This window comes from Oncorhynchus clarkii, chromosome 16 (assembly GCF_045791955.1).
Source record: "Oncorhynchus clarkii lewisi isolate Uvic-CL-2024 chromosome 16, UVic_Ocla_1.0, whole genome shotgun sequence".
Classification (NCBI taxonomy): Eukaryota; Metazoa; Chordata; class Actinopteri; order Salmoniformes; family Salmonidae; genus Oncorhynchus; species Oncorhynchus clarkii.
The window spans coordinates 36,109,564-36,134,437 of NC_092162.1; the positions used below are offsets into that span (position 1 = coordinate 36,109,564).

A 24,874-nucleotide genomic window follows, 5' to 3' on the forward strand; every position below is an offset into this window, starting at 1 on the left:
AACCTTGTTTCTATTAACCTTATTTCTATTAACGTTTTTTCTATTAACCTTATTTCTAACCTTATTTCCTGAACCTTATTTCTAACCTTATTTCTATTAACCTTATTTCTATTAACCTTATTTCTAACCTTATTTCTATTTACCTTATTTCTATTAACCTTATTTCTATTAACCTTATTTCTAACCTTATTTCTATTAACCTTATTTCTAACCTTATTTCTATTAACCTTATTTCTATTAACCTCATTTCTATTAACCTTATTTCTAACCGTAACCTTATTTCTATTAACCTTATTATCTATTAACCTTATTTCATAACCTTATTTCTATTAACCTTATTTCTATTAACCTTATTTCCATTAACCTATTTCTATTAACCTTATTTATATTAACATTATTTCTATTGATTCTATTAACCTTATTTCTAACCTTATTTATTTTAACCTTATTTCTAACCTTTTTCTAACCTTATTTATATTAACCTTATTTCTAACCTTATTTCTATTAACCTTATTTCTATTAACCTTATTTCTAACCTTATTTCTATTAACCGTATTTCTAACATTATTTCTATTAACCTTATTTCTATTAACCTTATTTCTATTAACTTTATCTCTAACCGTATTTCTAACCTTATTTCTATTAACGTTATTTCTATTAACCTTATTTCTAACATTATTTCTATTAACCTTATTTCTATTAACCTTATTTCTATTAACGTTTTTTCTTAACCTTATTTCTAACCTTATTTCCTGAACCTTATTTCTATTAACCTTATTTCTAACCTTATTTCTATTAACCTTATTTCTAACCTTATTTCCATTAACCTTATTTCTAAACCTTATTTCTAACCTTATTTCCATTAACCTTGATTCTATTAACCTTATTTCTAACCTTATTTATTTTAACCTTATTTCTAACCTTTTTCTAACCTTATTTATATTAACCTTATTTCTAACCTTATTTCTATTAACCTTATTTCTATTAACCTTATTTCTAACCTTATTTCTATTAACCGTATTTCTAACATTATTTCTATTAACCTTATTTCTATTAACCTTATTTCTATTAACCGTATTTCTAACATTATTTCTATTAACCTTATTTCTAACATTATTTATATTAACCTTATTTCTATTAACCTTATTTCCAACCCAATTTATATTAACCTTATTTCTATTAACCTTATTTCTATTAACCTTATTTCTATTAACCTTATTTCCAACCCTATTTCTATTAACCTTATTTCTAACCTTATTTCTATTAACCTTATTTCTATCAACCTTATTTCTAACCTTATTTCTATTAACCTTATTTCTATTAACCTTATTTCTATTAACCTTATTTCTAACCCAATTTCTATTAACCTTATTTCTATTAACCTTATTTCTATTAACCTCATTTCTATTAACGTTATTTCTATTAACCTTATTTCCAACCCTATTTCTACACGGCTAGACCAGCTGCAGGGAGTGAACGTGGAAGAGATGAACAATCCTTTCTCAGGAGCACAGCATTGGCACTAAAGAAACGTCTTTACTATTGTTAATGAAGCATATTAATTGTTAACTATTACTATTAAACAAAACAGGTAAATACATAATTTTTTCCTTCACATCAGATTGTGGAGAAGAAGAATCGTGGTTGGACACACTGGATAGAGGAGGATAAATGACATATGGTAATCAGTGTGCATTTCATTTTCCCCATTAGTTGGAGGCAAAGACCTTCTTTGGACATTAGCCCAGTCTTTCATTATTTACATTTCCCTGTGCTGTAAAGACTACTTCTCCATGTTTTCTATTTGATCTACTAAGAGTAGTTTTGTTATTCTTATGTATCTTTTTTCTCAGGTGTTATTCTGTGAAGGCCAAGTTTTCAAACTAATGTGTGAAGGATGCACTTCAAGCTGCTTTAGCAGTAGCTAATGGGGATCCTAATAAAATACTAAATAGTAAGGGCTCTATTAAATCTGTAAAGCTAAACTGTTACAGGTTCTGCGCTAGAAATGTAAAGGTAATTCCTGATTAAGCCGAAGTATGCAACGTTTAGCGGGTATGCGCTCTCACCTGAAATGGGAAAATTGCCTTTAAATGTAAATCACCCTGTAAAGCTGAACTTCCGTGATGTGGATTGAATAGAGCCCTGAGATTTGTTTCTCTTGAGAAGAAGATAAGATGCTCCATGATGTACACCAATTGTGTTTACTGCCACTCTGAACCCTAAGCATGGGTAAATAAATCCAGGTCCAAGAGCTGTTAGTTGTCTGGGATAATATGACTTGACTCTTTATTTTCCAGTGAAGGTTCTCGAGTGGCGCAGTGGTCTAAGGCACTGAAATGAAGTGCTAGAGGCATCACTACAGACCCTGGTTTGATCCCAGGCTGTATCACAACCGGCCGTGATTGGGAGTCCCATAGGGCGGTGCACAATTGGCCCAGCGTCGTCCGGGTTAGAGGAGGGTTTGGCCCGGGGTAGGCCGTCATTGTAAATAAGAATTTGTTCTTAACTGACTTGCCTAGTTACATGTATTGTTTTGTTATGTGTGCTCATAAACATAAGGGTATTGGTTAAATAAATACAATTTTCCAAATGAAAAACGATATATTTTACTTCCATTAGAAGGTACCATTGGATTACTGTTATCAAATTGTGTACAGTAAATACTGTGAAGAGACAAACACTGCAGAGCTTGGTTGACATTAAGATGAGAATTCTCACCTGAATTAATAATTGTAAATAATTTGGATGTTTGAGTAAATTAAATTCCGCATTTTACAGGTTTAGGAAATCTCAGCAGATATCAGTCAATAGCTGAAGTGGACTGCTGCAGTGTTACCGGTACACTTGGACTCCTCTAAATCCTATTGTGTTCTTTTTTGTCCTCTGTCCTGTGTCTTGCCATGAGGCAACATGGGGTTGCCACGAGGCATTGTGTGGATCTAACGTATACACAACTGGATTTGATTTGCCCGAAGTCATTTGTCTTGCTGCAAAAATCAGTTCTAACTTGTGAATTAAAAATCAGTTCCAACAAATCGTCTATATAATATGGAGTATGATTTTTTACATTACGAAAAATAAAATACAAACGTGAAAATTGATCAGTGCCAATTAGTTTTGACTCTCCATAAATCACACCCCACTAAGCATTTTTTTACGTCAGGCGAAGTCTTTGGGACGTCTTTCTTTGGTCCGGACCAGATCTGAACTAATCATAGACGTCCAGAGACATCGGGTCCGGACCAGCCTATATTTGGCACAATCATAGACGTTCAGATTTGGTCCGGACCGGACTTGATTTAGACAATGCAAAGATGTCTATAATTGAATCGGCTTTGATTTAGCCCAGACATAGACATCTATAGTTGTTTCAGATTGGGTCCAGACCGGATTTGGTCATTGACATCTATGTTTCACAAGTTTGGACAGCACAGTACAGCACAGTATACTACAGTAGAGCACATCAGAGTACATTACAGTACAGTAAAAGAAAAGTAGAGTATAGTACAGTAGAGTACCAGTACAATACAGTAGAGCACACTAGAGTACAGTAAAGTGTACTGTATTGTACCCTACTTTACTCTATTGTACTGTACTCTATTGTACTGTACTCTACTGAATTAAACTCTACTGTACCATACTATACCGTACTCTACTGAATTAAACTATACTTTACTGTACACTACTGTACTGTACTTTACTGTACTCTACTTTAATGAATTAAAGGCTATGTACTGTACTGTACCATACTGTACTGGAATGTACTTACTGTACTCTACTGAATAAAACTCTACTGTCCTGTCCTGTACCATACCGTACCATATTGTACTGTATTGTACTCTTCTATGTTATACTGTGCTCTACTGTACTAAACTGTGCCATACTGTACTGTGATGTTCACACCTATGATTCGTTTGTATCTGGTCCGCACCCACCAAGTGTGTACTTGTTTGGGGCAGAGCTCATTAGCATAATACCCAGCATGCTTGGCAAGTGTGTATTTTTCAACATTTACATTTTGTTCATTCAGCAGACGCTCTTATCGAGAGTGACTTACAGTCAGTGCATTCAACTAAGTTAGATAAACAACAACAACATATCACAGTCAAATAGAAAAAAAAATCTGTATCCTTTACTCAGGATGTTGTTGAAGTCGAAGTGGTCTGTTGGTGTCCTCTAAAAAGAAAGAAAGAAAAGTTGTTTTGCTAAATGGGAGCAATAATACATATTTTGTTGTAATTTTCAGTTCACTCTTCTATCCAATTAACGTAATTTAGAATATGTAGCAGGGCATGATTTCAAGATTAGAGGAAGATTGCTTTATTTTCCAACGTACACAAATGGAAACTTGTGTTGTGCTTTGTCCCATCCCCCCGAAAATAAATGCATAGGCCTTACAGAGAGGTTGAAGCAAGGGCGCACATGGAGCAATTGTAGGGGAGAACTGAAGCGCCTTAGGCATTTGAACCGGCGACCCGGAACACTGACCCGCCTCTCTAACCTCTAGGCTACCAAGTCGACCAAATACAATTTGCAAAATATAATTCAACCCCCATAATTACAGTTTTCACAATTCAGTGTAACAGTGATTATTCAGTGTGACCAAAGATTATTTATTATATTGACAAGATATTCGGGTAACCACTCTAACCATAAAAAAACGTCCTCAAAGATAGAAGGCAAGCGGGAGTAGGCGAGATCAGGTGGGACCGTTCTTGCCAATGAGCGGGCAGATTCTCACAGTGAAGAACAGGTGAACAACTCCGATACAAAGTCGTTTTTTAATGTTTCCGAAATGCCACGTGCGTCCACTTATATCAGTGCATTCATAACAACCTAAACATTACGAAACTTATATTCGGTCAAATAAGCCTCAGTGCCTCACGTAGAAAATGTGAAGTAAAAAAACTCATTGATTCCTCACTTCGTGGTCTTATTTTAGTGTACAGCTTTTGGGCGGAGTACACCCTCTTGCTTTGTTCCTCTCTGTCCCCAGTCACGTGACACCTGATAAAAAATGGCCACCTTCGTGTTTTGATTAATAATACTTTTATGTTTGTGTCATTCTCCGTAGAATTTGAATAGATAACACACATTTTGTAGGAAACTCTGTCTTTCCCCTTTAAATTTATGACAATCAATACAAATTGCTATTTGTTAGACTATGCACATTTGTGTATATTAAACGGAAAGCTAGCTAGTTGGCTGGCACAATAGGTAAGCTAAAGCTAGCTGAAAGTAAAGGAACAACGATGGAGTTGAGTGCCGACGAGGTAAGGTAACGTCTAAATGTTGGTAAAACTACAATTCGTTTTATCCAATATGTGTCAACTAAAGTTACTGCTTGTGGTCGGGATTATCTGTGCAAGTCCATATTATCTTTTCAAACCTAACGTTAGCTAACTAGCTGAGTCTGTAACGTTACGCATTAAGGAGCCGCAGATGTAATTGTTAGCTAACAACAACAATACGGGTTTGGATACCTAGACGTATATTAATGGGACATACCATCGTAATAATGAATATTTAGCTAGTTAGCCCACCCAATCTAGCTAGAAAACATATTAACTAACACAGAAGGCCACCATGTGCAAGCCAGTTTAGCTGCGTGCCGATTAGGTATCTAACTAGTTCTGTAACTAGCTAGATGCCATTTTATTCTTCCAACAGATATTGTAGACCAACAATACCAAAATAAATGTTATCGTCAATATCAGTGGTGGCTAGATTTATATGACCGTTTCACCTGCTTGCCGGTGTTATAGCCAGTTAGCTATACGTTCTTGTTTGCTGTAATGGTAACGTTAGTGAAGATAAGTTAGCATAAACCGTATTCAATTCAATCTAGCTGGCTAGATAGTTATGTACGATCTAAAAACGTCAATATTACAATTGCCTAACCAGCTAGCTATTCGTTAGTATTAATACTGTAACGTTAACCATGATTTAGTCAACATGTTTTATGTATACTAAATATGTATCACACTGATTTAATCATTATGGTTTCTAAAAAAAGCCCTGCGTGTCTCGTATTTGGTCTGTTATACCGGTAGATAGTTAATGATGATTCAGTCTAACTTTCTTCTGTTCATTGCAGATCCGCAGGAGGAGACTGGCAAGACTGGCAGGAGGACAAACATCCCAGCCCAGCACTCCCCTGACGTCCCCACAGAGAGAGACCCCCCCTGGGCCCCTTCCTGGGACCTCAGGGGCCACACCCCAGCCCTTTCCACCAGCTGCCTCACACGCACTGGGACTCAATGTCCAGGGTGTCATCCCTCCTATGGGCGCCTCAGGTATGAGCAGATAATGTTTAAAGGGATAGTGTGAGATTTTGGCAATTATTCCCTTTTTCTACTTACCCAAAGTCCAATATTTTTTTATATTATTTAACTTTTATTTAGAAGTGAACAGGAACACACAATTCAACATCAATACAATAAATACAAAAGATGACTCAAAACAGACTATTACATCCCTCAATATTGCTCAATTTGGTCACCTTTTAATGTGCAAATGCGTATGTCCTCGGGCTAAAATCGACCCCAGCGGCATACCTTTCATAATATTGAGGAAGCTGTCCGTTAGTTCTTGAACCAATTGCAAGATGCCTGATCTAGGCCCATTTCAGACAATACCAACTGTATCAAACTCCTTCAACAGGTCAATAAATAAGGCAGCACAATGTTCTTTATGGTCTAAACAATGTAGCACATCCAAGACAAGTGTAGCTGCTGAAGCGGTTAGAATTGTATGAGTTAAATTTCTACATTTCGAAACATTTTGGCAAGGCAAGATTGCTTGTAAATTGGACAGTAGTTATTCAAGCCGGAAGGATCGCCGCCTTTGTGTAGAGGGAGGACTTGTGCCGTTTACCAGATCTTAGGGATAACCCCAGAAACACTTGTCATGCACCCATGGATACCATTTGTTTGTCTCTGCGTGTAGCTTGAAGGAAGTTGAAGGTTGTTTCATGAGCCATTGCTAACTATCTAGCTGTCTAACTGTCTAACTATCTAGCTGTTCCCATGGACTAAGTCATTGCACACAAGTTGCTTCAAACTGCACACAGAGACATGAAGATGTTATTCATGAGTTCATCTGACTCTGGGGAAGTAGAAAAAAGGGCTTAATTGCCAGGACAGCGCTATCCCTTTTAAAGACGACTACACTTTTGGCTGAATTTTTATAGTGCATTATTTAGCTAGCTTTCACACAGTCTCCTACGTTGGAAGCCAAGCAAGTTTTGTCAGACTGCTATTTCTTGGTATAATCGCATTGGTGTTTGCTAAATAGTGAATTAAATGGACAGCACACATGAGGCTAAACTTCAATAAAATCCCTTTATTTGCCCTGTATGGATGTTTCAGCCTCAGCCTTCTACATGCAGAGAATGCCTGTGTTTTTGTTGTCAGCCATAATTAGGAGAATAGGTCAAGTTCACAGACGTCACTGGCTAGTAAAAAGCACCACTTAGGACAAAATACTTCACTTCTTAGCCGTGTTGTATTGAGTGAACATGCTTATTTACAAATGTGTACTTTCCACTAGTGTTGCACGTTATACCGGCACCACAGTAATATCACGGTACCAAAACATTATGATACTTTTAATACCAACATTTTAGAACACCGTTGTACCGTTTCATATGATACTATCCATTTTGTTTTTGTTTTCTGCCCTACCAAACTGCCCTAGTCAGTTTTGTTTATAAATTCAGTTGAATTGAAGCAACAGCCATGAGTCTCTTGAATGTGCCGGTCCAATAATATCCACTTCAATTTCATGCGCATATCACATGTGGCAGCTGTAATCAACCAGCTGGCGGCATACTGGCGGCAGGTATGCAGACCCTGATGAGCCTTCTATTGTTATATTTGTTACATTGGAGCAGAGCGAGCAAAGTTGATACATTGTATCCATCGCCTGTTATAACCAGTCTGAGTAGACAAGGGGGGGGGGGGGGGAAATGGAGCAAAGGCTTGCAGCTTTACAGCAAAAACAGCTTAAACATAAACATTACTAATTACTTAAAAAATAAAATAAATAATAATAATCCCGGTTTGCTAATTATTGGTTTGATAACAAACGTTGTTCAGTCATGTTACTTAGCTAGCTAACAACCTGTTAACTTGACTGTAGGCTAGGCTTGGGCGGTATCCAGATTGTCATACCTTCATACCGACCTCGTGCCATGCTGGGATATTCAGTAATACCGGCACTGAACACAAGGGGTGCTATTGTAATCTAAAGGTTAGTAATGCTAACAAGTACATGTCAAATCCCATAGAGAATGCTAATGAGTGCATTGCAAACATTTTATAGAATCTGACCGAAAGTATTTGCAGGACAGACATCCCAGCTCATACTTATACTAGTATCACAAAAAATGCTACTCAGTTTGCTGTTTACATAAAGCAAATATTAGACATCAAGGCTCTAAATCCAGGAGGGGATTCTCTGCTGTTACCAAGCAAAACTTGGTTTGGAAGAAGCTAACCACTTAGCTAGATAGCTAACTAGTTTCTAAATGAGCAACCCAAATGCACAACTGCACAGCATTTAGCACATTTTTGACAGTTAACTTACTAGTTATACAATATCTAGCTGGGAGCTCGGGTACATCCTGTTTCCATTGATCATCCTTGAGATGTTTCTACAACTTGATTTGGAGTTCACCTGTGGTAAATTAAATTGATTGGACATGATTTGGAAAGGCACACACCTGTTTATATAAGATCCCACACTTGACAGTGCTTTTAGAGCAAAAACCAAGCCATGAGGTCGAAGGACTTGTCCGTAGAGCTCAGAGACACCGTGGCCTCCATTCTTAAATGGAAGAAGTTTCGAACCACCAAGACTCTTCCTAATAGCTGTCTTTGATCAGGGAGGTGACCAAGAACCCGATGGCCACTCTGACTGTGCTCCAGAATTCGTCTGTGGAGATGGGAGAACCTTCCAGAAGGACAACCCTCTCTGCAGCACTCCACCAATCAGGCCTTTATGGTAGAGTAGCCAGACAGAAGCCACTCCCCAGTAAAAGGCACATGACAGCCAGCTTGGAGTTTGACAAAAGGCACCTAAATGATTCTCAGACCATGACAAGACTCTCTTGTCTGATGAAACCAAGATTGAACTCTTTGGCCTGAATGCAAACATCACATCTGGAAGAAACCTGGCTCCATCCCTACGGTGAAGCATGGTGGTGGCAGCATTTTGCTGTGGAGATTTTTTTCAGCGGCAGCAACTGGGAGACTAGTCAGGATCGAGGGAAAGGTGAACAGCAGAAAGTACAGCGATATCCTTGATGAAGACCTGCTCCACTACGCTCAGGACCTCTGACTGGGGCAAAAGTTCACCTTTCAACAGGACAACGACCTTAAGCACACTGCCAAGACAATGCTGGAGTGGCTTAAGGACAAGTCTCTGAATGTCCTTGAGTCGCCCAGCCAGGCCCCAGACTTGAACCCGATCTAACATCTCTGGAGAGACCTCAATATAGCCGTGAAGCGACACTCCCCATCTAACCGGACCGAGCTTGAGAGAGATCTGCAGAGAATAATGGGAGAAACTCCCCAAATACAGGTGTGCCAAGGTTGTAGGGTCATACCCAAAAAGAGTCGAGGCTGTAATCGCTGCCAAAGGTGCTTCAACAAAGGACTGACTGAAGGGTCTGAATCCTTATCTAAATGTAATAAGTCAGTTTTTTTATTTAATAAATTTGCTGACATTTCTAAACCTGTTTTTGCTTTGTCATTGTGTGTTAATATATATATAAACACACAATGACATATATATATAAAAAAAATAAATAATAATAATTATAACATGGTTGTACTGTAACAAATTGGAAAAAGTGAAGAGCTTTGAATGCACTGTAGTGTGCCACTTTTGACCACGGCCTATATTATACAGGGAATTGGGTGCCATTTGAAAAAAATAATCTCATCCCTTGCTTATTTGTTTTTTTCCCCTTGTCGTTCCTGTCTCAGGTGTGGCGTACCGCAGTCAGAGCAGCGAGGGTGTGAGCTCCCTCTCCAGCTCTCCCTCCAACAGCCTGGAGACCCAGAGTCTGTCCAGATCTCAGAGCATGGACATCGACACTGCCTCCTGTGAAAAGAGGTGAGCAACTCGGTTCGATCTTTTCAAAACCGACCCTTAGCCCCTATACTGCCAAGCCGTTCAGTTCTGAGTGGATCAGGTAGGATGTGGAAGAAATGTAGACTCAAAAATATATCATGCTATTGCCAATCATACAGAAAGTTTATTTTATTTATCAGGTAAGTTGACTGAGAACACATTCTCATTTGCAGCAACGACCTGGGGAATAGTTACAGGGGAGAGGGGGAGGAATGAGCCAATTGTAAACTGGGGATTATTAGGTGACCGTGACGGTTTGAGGTCCAGATTGGGAATTTAGCCAGGACACCGGGGTTAACACCCCTACTCTTACGATAAGTGCCATGGGTCTTTAATGACCTCAGAGAGTCAGGACACCCGTTTAACGTCCCTTCAGAAAGACGGCACCCTACACAGGGCAGTGTAGGGGCATTGGGATATTTTTTTAGACCAGAGGAAAGAGTGCCTCCTACTGGCCCTCCAACACCACTTCCAGCAGCATCTTGTCTCCCATCCAGGGACTGACCAGGACCAACCCTGCTTAGCTTCAGAAGCAAACCAGCAGTGGTATGCAGGGTGGTATGATGCTGGCGTGTGAGGGATCGATGTCCACCTCATGTTTGAAATGTTTTTTTAGTCACACTGCATACTGTAATTTCCGGACTATAAGCCGCTACTTTATTCCCACACTTTGAACCTTGCGGTTTATACAATGACGCGGCTAATTTATTGATTTTTTCCGCTTTCACAAGATTCATGCCGCCAAAAAACTGAGCACCGTCACATAATTTGACGTAAATCGACGCCCTCAAACTTCCCATCATTCTGATTACGGTAGTAATTTTGTCACCCTCATCATGGCAAAGACACGGAGAAATGCATATGATGCAGCTTTCAAGTTGAAGGCGATAAATCTGGCTGTTGGAAAAGGAAATAGAGCTGCTGCATGGGAGCTTGGCCTTAATGAGTCGATGATAAGACGTTGGAAACAGCAGCGTGAGGAACTGACTCAGTGCAGAAAGACAACAAAAGCTTTCAGAGGGAAGAAAAGCAGATGGCCCAAAGTATTTGCAGCCACTCGACATCAGTGTAAATCGTGCATTGAAGGTGGCGCTCCTTGTTCAGTGGGAGGCTTGGATGACAAGTGGGGAGAAATCCTTCACTAAAACGGGTCGCAGGCGAAGAGCATCTTATGGTCAAGTCTGCCAGTGGGTCCTGATAGCGTGGAGCATTGTCAAAAAATCCACTATCATCAACGGTTTTTGAAAGGCTGGACTGCTGCGTGTTGAAGGGGCAGCATGAGCTCAGCGGGGTATTTGCCTCCGGATGAAAGTGACGAGAGCGACAATGAAAACGATCCAACATCGGATGAAGCAATTCTGAGGCTATTCAACTCCGACAACGAAGGAGATGACTTCAGCGGTTTCAGTGCACAGGAGGAGGAAAATAGTGACCAATGACTTTCTTGGTAGGCTTCTGTTTTAATTTTTGTTACAAGCCGTGTTTCGTTAAAGCCTATTTATTTTTGTTACAAGCCGTGTTTCGTTTAAAAGCAGTGTAAAGTTCATTTGTTTCAATGTACCGGTAGGCACCTGCGGCTTATAGACATGTGCGGCTTATTTATGTACAAAATACATATTTTTTAATAATTCAGTGGGTGCGGTTTATATTCAGGTGCGCTTAATAGTCCAGCAATTACGGTACTTCATGGCTTTGATACCAATGAATTGTACAAATGTTGTGGAATACTCAATACTCACATTTTCTATGGATATACAAACAACATGCACCTTCACTGGTACTGCACCTTCGGGATAATGCGGCAAGAAGCCGGGTGAGAGGGATTACAGCTGGTATGGGCAGACAGAGGAAAATACTGACAATAGAAGGTAACAGACCTAAAATACATCAAAAACACAATCTCTCACGTGAATACAGAGTTCTAACGGAATTATGTGATGTCACAAATACGTCCAGAAATGCGTCACTGAAACTTGGGCCCACGAAAATATCCCAGATTAATCTCTTTTCATACAAGACAGTCAGATGTTCAGAATTGACAGGTCCAGAGGGGATGAGAGGAGCACGTGAGACTATGTATGTGAACCACAGTATGCAGGCAGAGAGAAGAACTGACCTAGAGAAAGTGAACCACAGTATGCAGGCAGAGAGAACTGACCTAGAGAAAGAGGTGTCAACCACAGTATGCAGGCAGAGAGAAGAACTGACCTAGAGAAAGAGTGTGAACCACATTATGCAGGCAGAGAGAAGAACTGACCTAGAGAAAGAGGTGTGCACCACAGTATGCAGGCAGAGAGAAGAACTGACCTAGAGAAGGAGGTGTGAACCACAGTATGTATGCAGGCAGAGAGAAGAACTAACCTAGAGAAGGAGTGAACCACAGTATGCAGGCAGAGAGAAGAACTGACCTAGAGAAAGAGTGAACCACAGTATGCAGGCAGAGAGAAGAACTGACCTAGAGAAAGAGGTGTGAACCACAGTATGCAGGCAGAGAGAAGAACTGACCTAGAGAAAGAGGTGTGAACCACAGTATGCAGGCAGAGAGAAGAACTGACATAGAGAAAGAGTTGTGAACCACAGTATGCAGGCAGAGAACTGACCTAGAGAAAGAGGTGTGAACCACAGTATGCAGGCAGAGAGAAGAACTGACCTAGAGAAAGAGGTGTGAACCACAGTATGCAGGCAGAGAGAACTGACCTAGAGAAAGAGTGTGAACCACAGTATGCAGGCAGAGAGAAGAACTGACCTAGAGAAAGAGGTGTGAACCACAGTATGTATGCAGGCAGAGAGAAGAACTAACCTAGAGAAGGAGTGTGAACCACAGTATGCAGGCAGAGGGAAGAACTGACCTAGAGAGAGAGGTGTGAACCACAGTATGCAGGCAGAGAGAAGAACTGACCTAGAGAAAGAGGTGTGAACCACAGTATGCAGGCAGAGAGAAGAACTGACCTAGAGAAAGAGGTGTGAACCACAGTATGCAGGCAGAGAGAACTGACCTAGAGAAAGAGGTGTGAACCACAGTGAACCCACAGTATGCAGGCAGAGAGAAGAACTGACCTAGAGAAAGTGAACCACAGTATGCAGGCAGAGAGAACTGACCGAGAGAGAGAGTCTGAACCACAGTATGCAGGCAGAGAGAAGAACTGACCTAGAGAAAATGAACCACAGTATGCAGGCAGAGAGAACTGACCTAGAGAAAGAGGTGTGAACCACAGTATGCAGGCAGAGAGAAGAACTAACCGAGAGAAAGTGTGAACCACAGTATGCAGGCAGAGAGAACTGACCGAGAGAGAGAGTCTGAACCACAGTATGCAGGCAGAGAGAAGAACTGACCTAGAGAAAATGAACCACAGTATGCAGGCAGAGAGAACTGACCTAGAGAAAGAGGTGTGAACCACAGTATGCAGGCAGAGAGAAGAACTGACCTAGAGAAAGAGTGTGAACCACAGTATGCAGGCAGAGAGAAGAACTGACCTAGAGAAGGAGTGTGAACCACAGTATGCAGGCAGAGAACTGACCTAGAGAAAGAGGTGTGAACCACAGTATGCAGGCAGAGAGAAGAACTGACCTAGAGAAAGAGGTGTGAACCACAGTATGCAGGCAGAGAGAACTGACCTAGAGAAAGAGGTGTGAACCACAGTATGCAGGCAGAGAGAAGAACTGACATAGAGAAAGAGGAATTTGAGTGTGTGGCTTCAGCTCTGTCCTAAATGACTCCCCAGCTCAGTTTCAGCTCTGGTAGTGGGAGTACTCTGCAATCAACCAGGGGCAAGTAAGAAAACACTATAGCAGAACACTGGATTATCTCATCAACACTTGATGTGATCAGGATGTCCTATCCCCAAATGGGTCTCATCCTGTGTGGAGACTTTAATTTGCCCATCAAGATGCTGACAAACTCCCTGCCAGACATGAAACAAGTGGTCAAAGACGAGACCAGAGTGGACTCCATCCTAGATCTGATCATTACAAATATCTCTACAACACCCTCACTGTACTTGCTCCTCTTGGATCCAGTGATCACTAGTGTCTGCTGTTCTCCCCAAACATCACATCAGGAGGGAGAAGCGAGGTGCAGAGGAAAAAAAGGATGTCTGGTAACCCAGAACAGAAAGGAGGCCTTTGCATGATGTAGTTTCAGTACTGACTGGTCTGCCTTATGCGGTGTGGAGAGCATCGACGCAAAGGTGGAGACGTTCGACTCTTGCATTCAGACTGCACTTGACGTTTGCATGCCAATAACAAAACAACAACCTTAGACGAGCCCTGGATGACTGAATGAATAAAGGCTGCCATTCGGGAAAAGACAAGCTTTTCAAAAGCTAAAAAGGTGTTTTAAGATCTCCATTTAAATATGTCCAGTTTGCCCCCCTCAGGTTCTCTGGCAGACTTTTCCAGAGGCTGGGGGCTTAGTAAGGCTTGCCTCTCCATGCTTCTTGGTCCTAGGCTTTGGGATAGTTAAAATGCCAGAGGATCTGCAGGACAAACTGGGTACATAACTCAGAAGCATGTCTGACATGTTTTGTAGTGATTCTTATGTGGATCATGTAAAACATATTTACTGGTCTGTGGTGTGTAATGAGGAACAACCAGATGCTGCACTTGACACATTTCTAAAATTGTATATTCCAATGACTAACCACGTACCCATTAAGAAAATGACTGTGGTAAAACCCCTTGGATTGATGAGGAATTTAACAATTGTATGGTGGAGAGGAATGAAGTAAAATATATGGCAAATAAAGCCTGCAGCACAACCCATTGGCAAACGTATTGCAAATTGAGAAATCATGTGTCTAAAATAAATAAAATGACTATACTATGAAACAAAAATAAATCCTTTAAAGAATGATAGCAACAAGCTTTAAATCACCTTTTTAAATGACATTTTGGGGAAAAACGCAAACTTTGCTCCATTCATTGAATCAGATGGCTCATTCATCACACAATCCACTGATATTGCCAACTACCTTAATTATATATTAAGGAATGACATGCCAGGAATACATGCTGACACTACACATCCATGTACAGTAGCAGTCACAACTTTGGACAGACATCTTTATTTTTACTATTTTCTACATTTGTAGAATAATAGTGAAGACCTCAACTATGAAATAACACACCTGGAATCATGTAATAACCAAAAAAGTGTTAATCAAATCAAGATATATTTGAGATTCTTTAAAGTAGCCACCCTTTGCCTTTAACAGCTTTGCGCACTCTTGGCATTCTTTCAACCAGCTTCATGAGGAATGCATTTCAATTAACAGGTGTGCCTTGTTAAAAGTACATTTTGTGCAATTTATTTCCTTAATGCATTTGAGCCAATACTTTGTGAAAAGGTAGCGGTTGTATGCAGAAGATGGCCCTATTTGTTTTTTTAAATACCAAGAACAGCTCAAATAAGCAAAGAGAAATGACAGTCCATTACTTTAAGACATGAAGGTCAGTATGAATACGGAACATTTCAACAACTTTGAAAGTTTCTTCAATTGCAGTCGCAAAAACCATCAAGCGCTATGATGAAACTGGCTCTCATGAGGACTGCCACAGGAAAGGAAGACCCAGAGTTACCTCTGCTGCAGAGTATACGTTCATTAGAGTTACCAGCCTCAGAAATCGCAGCCCAAATAAATGCTTTACAGTAACACACATCTCAACATCAACTGTTCAGAGGAGGCTGGTGAATCAGGCCTTCATGGTCAAATTGCTGCAAAGAAACCACTGCTAAAGGACACCAATAATTAGAGACTTGCTTGGGCTAAGAAAGAGGAGCAATGGACATTAAACCGATAGAAATCTGTCATTTGGTCTGAGTCTAAATGTAAGATTTTTGATTCTAACCGCCATGTCTTTGAGACGCAGAGTAGGTGAATGGATGATCTCTGCATGTGTGGTTCCCATCATGGGGGAGGAGGTGTGATGGTGTGGGGGAGCTTTGCTGGTGACACTGTCTCTGATTTATTTAGAATTCAAGGCACACTTAACCAGCATGGCTACCACAGCATTCCGCAGCGATACGCCATCCCATCTGATTTGCACTTAGTCCCACTATCGTTTTGTTTTTCAACAGGACAATGACCCAACACACTTCCAGCCTGTGTAAGGGCTATTTGACCAAGAAGGAGAGTGATGGAGTGCTGCATCAGATGACCTGACATACACAATCACTCGACCTCAACCCAATTGAGATGGTATGAGATGAGTTGGACCGTAGATTGAAGTAAAAGCAGGCAACAAGTGCTCAGCATATGTGGGAACTCCTTCAAGACATTTGGAAAAGCATTCCAGGTGAAGTTGCTTGAGCGAAAGCTGTCAAGGCGAAGGGTGGCTGCTTTGAAGAAATGTAAAATATATATTTTGATGTAACACTTTTTTTTGCCTACTACATGATTCTGTATGTGTTATTTCATAGTTGTGACGTCTTCACTATTATTCTACAATGTAGGATATAAAGAGTAGGTGTGTCAATTTGACTGGTACTGTTAATCTGACCAAATTATGAAAGACAAGCATTGTACTTTTGAATTTTGTAAAGTGAGTGTGGAAGAGTTGAAACTATTATTGTTTATCAACAATGACAAGCCACTGGGGCCTGACAATCTGAATGGAAAATTACTGAGGATAATGGTGAACGATATTGCCCCTCCTATTTGCCATTTCTTCAGTTTAAGCCTACTAGAAAGTGTGCACCCTCAGGCCTGGAGGGAAGCAAAAGTCATTCCTCTACCAAATAATAGTGAAGCCCCCTTTACTGGCTTAAATAGCCGACCCAACAGCCTGTTACAACCCTTAGTTTGATACTATGCTATTTTTAGAGTAAACAAATTGACAAGCCTTTCAGCACGCTTGTAGAGGACATTCATTCTGAGAAATGGATAACATTGGGGGGGGCTTTTGTTAGACTTTGTTTTACATGTAATGTAAGTGCCTTAATGTGTTTGCACCCCAGGAAGACTAGCTGCTAATGGCGATCCCTAATAAATACACATCTATTGGGGTGTACAATCGTGGATTGCTTTAAAAACAAAATATTAAAATCAATTCTAAAACTCACAGGCAGCCAGTGCAGAGACTTTAAAAACGGTGTAATGTGTGCGGTCTGGTCAAAGTCATTATCCGTGCTGCAGCATTCTGTATGTTTTGTAGTTGACCAATGGCTTTCTGCGGTAGACCAGACAGAAGAGCATTACAGTAGTCAAGCCTGCTTGTAATAAAAGCATGGATGAGTCTTTCAGCCTGAGATAGAAACGGCCGCACCGTGGCAATGTTCCTCAGGTGCTAAAAGGCTATTTTGTTCACATTCCTGTGTGAAGATTCTTTCTCTGTCCTTTGGATCCAATAATAAGTACCATGGTCTTGTCTTGATTTAGCTGGAGGAAGTTGTGAGCCATTCATGTATTTAAATCACTAATAGTCTTATTTGTGGAGCTAAAATCCTCTGGTGACACAAATGCAAAGTTGTGTATAATCTGCGTAGCAGTGAAAATCAATGCCGTGCTTTCTGATAATGCTGCAATGGGTAACCTACTGAACTGTACCGAACCATGTGGAACGCAATGTGTTATGTATTTTCTGAGTTATGGACACTAATGGTGGAAAAACTCTTGACCGGTTAAATGGGTCCTAAACCAATTTAGAACTGGACTGGAGAAGTCAACCCACCTCTCCAGCCTGTCCAGAAGGACATAATGGTCAACAGTGTCGAATACCTTTTAAGACTAGGGGGCAGTATTTTCATTTTTGGGAGAAGAAAAAAACGTTCCCGTTTTAAACGGGATATTTTATCAGGACAAGATGCTAGAATATTCATATAATTGACAGCTTAGGATAGAAAACACTCTAAAGTTTCCAAAACTGTAAAAATATTGTCTGTGAGTATAACAGAACTGATGTTACAGGCGAAAGCCTGAGAAAAATCCAATCCGGAAGTGCTTCCTGTTTTGAAAGCGCTGCATTCCAATGAGTCCCTATTGAGCAGTGAATGGGCTATCAACCAGATTACTCTTTCTCCGTATTCCCCAAAGTGTCTACAGCATTGTGATGTAGTTTTACGCATTTATGTTGAAGAATACCCGTAAGTGGCTACATTGCGCAAGTGGTCACCTGATGGCTCCCAGGGTGACTCTCGCATAAAATACAGAGTTAGCCATTACTCCAATCGGTCCTACTGAAAAACGAATTGTCCCGATGGATATATTATCGAATAGATATTTGAAAAACACCTTGAAGATTAATTATAAACAACGTTTGCCATGCTTCTGTCGATATTATGGAGCTAATTTTGAATATTTTCGTGACTGCAATTTCCAGGCGATTTCTCAGCCAAACGTGAAGAACAAACGGAGCTATTTCGCCTACAAAAATAATATTTTTGGAAAAAAGCAACATTTGCTATCTAACTGGGAGTCTCGTGAGTGAAAACATCCGAAGCTCATCAAAGGTAAACTATTTAATTTGATTGCTTTTCTGATTTCCGTGACCAAGTTACCTGCTGCTAGCTGGACAAAATGCTATGCTTGGCTATCGATAAACTTACACAAATGCTTGTCTAGCTTTGGCTGTAAAGCATATTTTGAAAATTCATTTGTGATTTTCATAAATAGGAATATTTTCTAGGGATATTTATATCTGTAGCATTATGCTAATTAGTGTCAGATGATGACAACGGTCCCGTTCACGGGATGGGGTGTCACTAGAGATTAAATCCAAGAGAAGAAGGACAGAGAGCTGTTTGGCATCTGTTGGCTCTAAGGTCATTTACAACTTTAACTAAGGCTGTGGTGGGCACAATTTAAAACTTAAAAAATATATATACATTTGGCTGTTTGAAAACCAATTTCTCCATAATTTAGTTTAAGAATGGAAGTTTGGAGATTGGCTGACACTTGCTAAGAGCTGAATAATCCATTTAACTTTTCTTCAGAAGGGGTTTCACCATAGCAGTTTTTAGTGCAGTGAGTGCCTGTGAGCAGGGAGTGCTTAACAATAGCTTGCAATTCTTCAAATATGCAATTTAAAGCTGTTCTGAAGGTGGTGGTGATAGGATCGAGAAGGCAGGTCGAAGGTTTAAGTTGTGATATCACTTTCCTGAGCATGTTTCAAACAGGGAAAGTAACTCCATAGTGCCTTTGTGTGGTAGGCTAGGTCACATAACATCAAACTTCTCATCAGGTCTTGCTTCACTGGCACCCAGCCTAATGTTTTATCTTATCTCTGAAATATGCAGCAAACTCATCACATTTGGATGTGGAGTAAAGTTCAGGCTTGTGGGGGTAGGATTTATCAGGCCATCTGTGGTTGAATAGCACTCTCAAATGATTCAGATTTATTAATGATCAAGTTAGAAAAATGTGCCCATCTGGCATTTCTAATTGCCTTATATGCCAAGTTGCCTTGCTCAGAATATCATAATGGACCTGCAACACTGACGTTCTGCCTTTCTGAAATGTGTTTTTAGTTGATTTTGTTTACTCACTCATCTGTGATTTTGTCATAGTTCTCAAGGACAATGTACAATAGTTCTGAGAAATCAGTTAAGGCAGTGCGTTGGTGTCCTATACAGGGCTCTCTGTTTGGATGTGTCCTTTTCAACCTTACTGGAGCTATGGCATCAATGGTTGCCCTTAATTTGATATTGAAGTTATCAACTAAATCATCATGGGGAAGGTAGAACAGGTGATGGTGTATTATTTATACACACACAAAAAGCTCTTTAGCAACTTCAGAGGTAAGATAGCGTTTCTAAATAGTTTGTTCAGTGTTACCTTGGGCTGTGGGCAACAATGTAGTAAATAAAGCGTGGTGATCAGCTAAACTAACATCAACAGTAGAGGATATGTCAATAGAAAGCTCCTTGGTAATAACCAGGTCCAGAGTATGGCTGAAGTTAGGGTTGGGCCCAGTAACATGTTGGATAAAGTCCATAGTGCTCAAAAGATTCATAAAATCAATGGCCTTGGAGTCAGTCTCTTTGTCAACATGAATATTAAAATCACCCAACAGAATAATTTTATCCTAGTTCTCAAGGACAATTGTTCAGAGAAATGTGGTGGAATATTCTATTCAAGTGAGAGAGACTTTGTCATTTCTTCAAACAATCATCTTTATTCAATATCGATTAATTATTGCAATAATGAAACTGTCGACGTTGAGCCTAGAGCCTAACTGATAATGGAAAAAACAGATGTTGTATAGGACCTAAAAATGCTGAGTCAGACTTAGTTCCAACTCTCTTAAGCCACCTTGGTTATCTACAAAGGATGGTGTTTTACCCCCAACCTGGCTTAGTTTCCCAGATGCCAGGAAGATGAGGCATTGTTCTAAACTCTTCCAGGCTATCTCTCTCGGGTCACACAAACCACATCTTGTCTATGGAATGCCAACTTTAGGTTTTTATCACCAAGCCACTGTCAGCTCAAGCTGTCTGTAGAAAAACCCATTTCCCTTGACGCCCAGACTATCTGCAGGAAGCTAGAGTGGAAACCACCTATTTGACAGATGCCAGCCCACGCTTCAAAAGACTCCTCTCAGTTAACTCAAAGGGAGAGAGTGGGTCCTAAGAACCTTTCTCTATTTCATAAAACAACATTGATATAACAATATGCAACCACCACTGCTTTGGTGGCCTATACAGGGATAGAGCCAGCACTGGTGGCTGACTTGTAAACAGTATGGCATGATGGTCAAAAGACCCACAGTTGCCAAATGAGATGGTCTTATAGCGGAGTGGATTAGTAAAACAGAAAGGCTTTTCCTTTTTTCTGATACAGTAGAGTGAAAAGCTAGTTATCCCATGGGGAGGCTTCAATAAGAGCGGCACTACAGTCTAACAGCCATGTTTCAGTGAGAAACATGCAATCGACTTTGCACTCAGTAATGAGGTCATTCACAAGAATGGATTTATGAGTGATTGCTCTAACAACCTTTAAAAGTGCCTTATTCAATGAGGGCCAAATTGTGGGCCAAATTCTTAACAACCGTAACAACCATAACAATATATTGATGTTATTAATGTTACAACCACTTTTTCTGACACTCTTATCTATCAGAATGGTAGGATGTTGTATAAACTCACTAGAAGGCAGAGTTAGAAGAACATAAATTAGTTTACTCACGATAACCATAGTTCCATTTCTACAGGAGTTGATATGCTTTCCTCTGTTGCTTATTCTGACAGGGAGAACTGGAGCACTACCAGACCCTGTCCTTCAGTCTCTAAAACAGTTTGATGTTGCTGGGACTGGAGCACTACCAGACCCTGTTCTTCAGTCTCTAAAACAGTTTGATGTTGCTGGGACTGGAGCACTTCCAGACCCTGTCTATCAGTCTCTAAAACAGGTTGATGTTGCTGGGACTGGAGCACTACCAGACCCTGTCCTTCAGTCTCTAAAACAGTTTGATGTTGCTGGAAAAATGTTCCGAACCCTTTCAATAACACGAGGGGGCCAACAAGAATTATTCTCTTCCCTCTGCAAACAAGGGTGCCAAATTTTTAAAATTATTTCCACAGACCATAGGCAGGCCAAAATCTCTCACCATCGATCTACCCACAATGATGGTGGTCGTGATGGAATCTGATGAGGGAGGAAGAGGGGGAGTGGAATGGGACTGCCTCAGGCAGGGGGGATGGTGGGTTTGAGGCAGGCTAGCCTGACTCTTTGCACCTGCAACAGCGTATGGCTTCGGAAACCCCAGGAAGGTGGAAGATGGCCTGAGACCCTTCTGTCTTGAGTCACCTGCTGAACTGTGGTGGCTGTGGGGGAAGGTGCCACTGGGCGTGCACTGTCTAGTAGTATACTTCCAGTGCTGACTCCTGGGTCTGGTACGCCCGTCTCAAGCGGGGCAAAGCTATTTGATAGCTGGATTGGATCTTATCTGTGTTGAGCTGAACATCTGTTGGATTGGGACAGATCAATGCTGCCTTACTCATCAACAGCTTTGCTATAACTGAGATTTGGTTTTTCTGGGCTATAGCAAGGTCGGTGAACTTACAAAGAAGGTTATGCTTTTCTCGCAGCCGAGCGAGCAGCTGGAGGATCTCTTCCCTAAGGTGGTGCGTTTATGACAGACAAATCCCTGTTCGATCATCTTGCGATTATGTGGAAATCGGCTTGCACCTTTTGTGCCCAGCTGTGGATACCAACACAGGTGGGCTTGCACAGCTAGCATTAGCCTGCTCCATTTTCATGACGGCTAGCAGCTAACTCCTACTTAACAGGGATCCGGAACACAAACTTGCAGTCCCAGCTGTGAAGGCTAACCGCATCACGGAATCTGTAGCAATAAAAACTTTAGCTATAATGAAAAGCATTTAATGAAAACTATTTCATAAAACAACAAACCGAGTGTAGACGGTACACTGTTCTGTTGCGTGCTCTGATGACGTCTGTTGCGCGATGACGTCAAAGCTAATCCCGAAAGCTATATACTGTGTGTGTAAAATGAGCAGAATGGCACAAAACATGAAAGCATTTAAATGCAAAAAAGCGGCCTAAGGATTTGTTTTCCTGAACATTCCAGTAATAGCAGGTCTTAAGGACAAAACATAGCAGATAAACAGTTAAAAGCAGTAGAAGGCAAGCAATCAACTGCTGGGTGTCGCCGAATGGTGGCAATTCAACATGTAGATTCGTCCGTGCATAAATCAAGTAACATCATTTAAAAAATCCCTATCAAAATCTGTCAGTTTAAGCTACGTGTGTTATTTTTATTACGTTCATCATTAGCTCACGCAAATGGCAATAGCTAGTTTACGGTGGTCCGACGCAATGGAAGAAAACATTATAGACAAAATACTTTACTCTTAGTGCATTCGGAAAGTATTCAGACCCTATGAATTTTTTTCACATTCTTTTACGTTAGTCTTATTCTCAAATGTATTAAATAGTTTTTTTCCTCAGTCTACACACAATGCCCCCTAATGACAAAGTCAAAACAGGTTTTTAAAAATTGTGGCAAATTTATTAAAAAGAACAAACTGAAATATCACACTTACATAAGTATTCAGACCCTCGGTACTTTGTGAAGACTCTTCGGCAGCGAGTCTTCTTGTGTATGACGCTACAAGCTTTGCACACCTGTATTTGTGGAGTTTCTCCCATTCTTCTCTGCAGATCTTCTCATGCTGTGACAGGTTGAATGGGTAGCGTTGCTGCGCAGCTATTTTCAAGTCTCCAGAGATGTTAGACTTGGTTCAAGTCTGGTCTCTGGCTGGACCACTCAAGGACATTCAGAGACTTGTTCCGAAGCCACTCCTGCGTTGTCTTGTTGTGTGCTTAGGGTCATTGTCCTGTTGGAAGGTGAACTTTCGCACCGGTCTGAGGTCCTGACCTGCTCCAGAGCGCTTTTCATCAAGGATCTCTGTACTTTGCTCTGTTCATCTTTCCCTTGATCCTGACTAGTCTCCCAGTCCCTGCCACTAAAAAACATCCCCACAGCATGATGCTGCCACCACAATGCTTCACCGTAGGGATGGTGCCAGGTTTCCTCCAGACGTGACGCTTGGCTTTCGGCCAAAGAGTTCAATCTTGGTTTCATCAGACCAGAGTCTTGTTTATCATGGTCTGGGAGTCTTTAGGTGTCTTTTGGCAAACTCCAAGTTGGCTGTCATGTTCCTTTTACTGAGGAGTGGCTTTCGTCTGGCCACTCTACCATAAAGACCTGATTGGTGGAGTGCTGCAGAGATGATTGTCCTTCTGGAAGGTTCTCCCATCTCCACAGAGGAATTCTGGATCTCTGCCTGAGTGACCATCGGGTTCTTGGTCACTTTGCTGACCAAGACCCTTCTCCCCTAATTGCTCAGTTTGCCCAGGCGGTCAGCACTAGGAAGTGTCTTGGTGGTTCCATGCTTCTTCCATTTAAGATTGAGGGAGGCCCCTGTGTTCTTGGACCTTCAATGCTGCCGAAAATCCTGTCTCAGAGCTCTACAGACAATTCCTTCAACCTCATGGCTTGGTTTTTGCTCTGACATGGACTGTCAACTATGGGACCTTATATAGACAGGTGTGTGCCTTTCCGAATAATGTCCAATCAATTGAATTTACCACAGGTGGACTTCAGTCAAGTTGTCGAAACATCTAAAGGATGATCAATGGAAACAGGATGCACCTGAGCTCAATTTCGAGTCTCATAGCAAAGGGTCTGAATACTTATGTAAATGAGGTACTTCTGTTTAATTTGAACACATTTGCAAACATTTCTAGAAACCTGTTTTTTGCTTTGTCATTATGGGGCATTGTGTTCAATAAGGCTGTAACAATGTGGAAAAAGGGAAGGGGTCTGATTACTTTCCCACTGCACATTTAAAAACATGTGTGTGTGCATCTATCAGTTACACATGCATGTCAGTACCTACACACAACATGTAGGTCGCATGTCAGTACCTACACACAACAACTAGGTCGCATGTCAGTACCTACACACAACAACTAGGTCGCATGTCAATACCTACACACAACAACTAGGTCGCATGTCAGTACCTACACACAACACCTAGGTCGCATGTCAGTACCTACACACAACACCTAGGTCGCATGTCAGTACCTACACACAACAACTAGGTCGCATGTCAGTACCTACACACAACAACTAGGTCGCATGTCAGTACCTACACACAACACCTAGGTCGCATGTCAGTACCTACACACAACACCTAGGTCGCATGTCAGTACCTACACACAACAACCTAGGTCATGTCATACACACAACAACTAGGTCGCATGTCGGT

The 24,874-nt window shown here is 40.8% G+C and overlaps 1 protein-coding gene across 3 annotated transcripts in view; it reads left to right on the plus strand.

Annotated features, from left to right (window-relative positions):
* The first annotated feature begins 4,991 nt into the window (after positions 1-4,991).
* LOC139368351 (ubiquitin conjugation factor E4 B-like) overlaps positions 4,992-24,874 on the plus strand; it is a 96,603-nt gene continuing 76,720 nt past the window's right edge. Inside the window, exons 1-3 of one of the 3 annotated variants that reach the window (XM_071107121.1) lie at positions 4,992-5,276; positions 6,101-6,299; positions 9,996-10,125. In XM_071107121.1, the coding sequence (XP_070963222.1) occupies positions 5,256-5,276; positions 6,101-6,299; positions 9,996-10,125 (350 nt within the window). In that variant the 5' untranslated portion in view covers positions 4,992-5,255. Of the gene's footprint in view, positions 5,277-6,100; positions 6,300-9,995; positions 10,126-16,231; positions 16,438-24,874 lie in introns of those variants that run through there. The other 2 variants (XM_071107120.1, XM_071107122.1) reach the window with 2 other exon arrangements.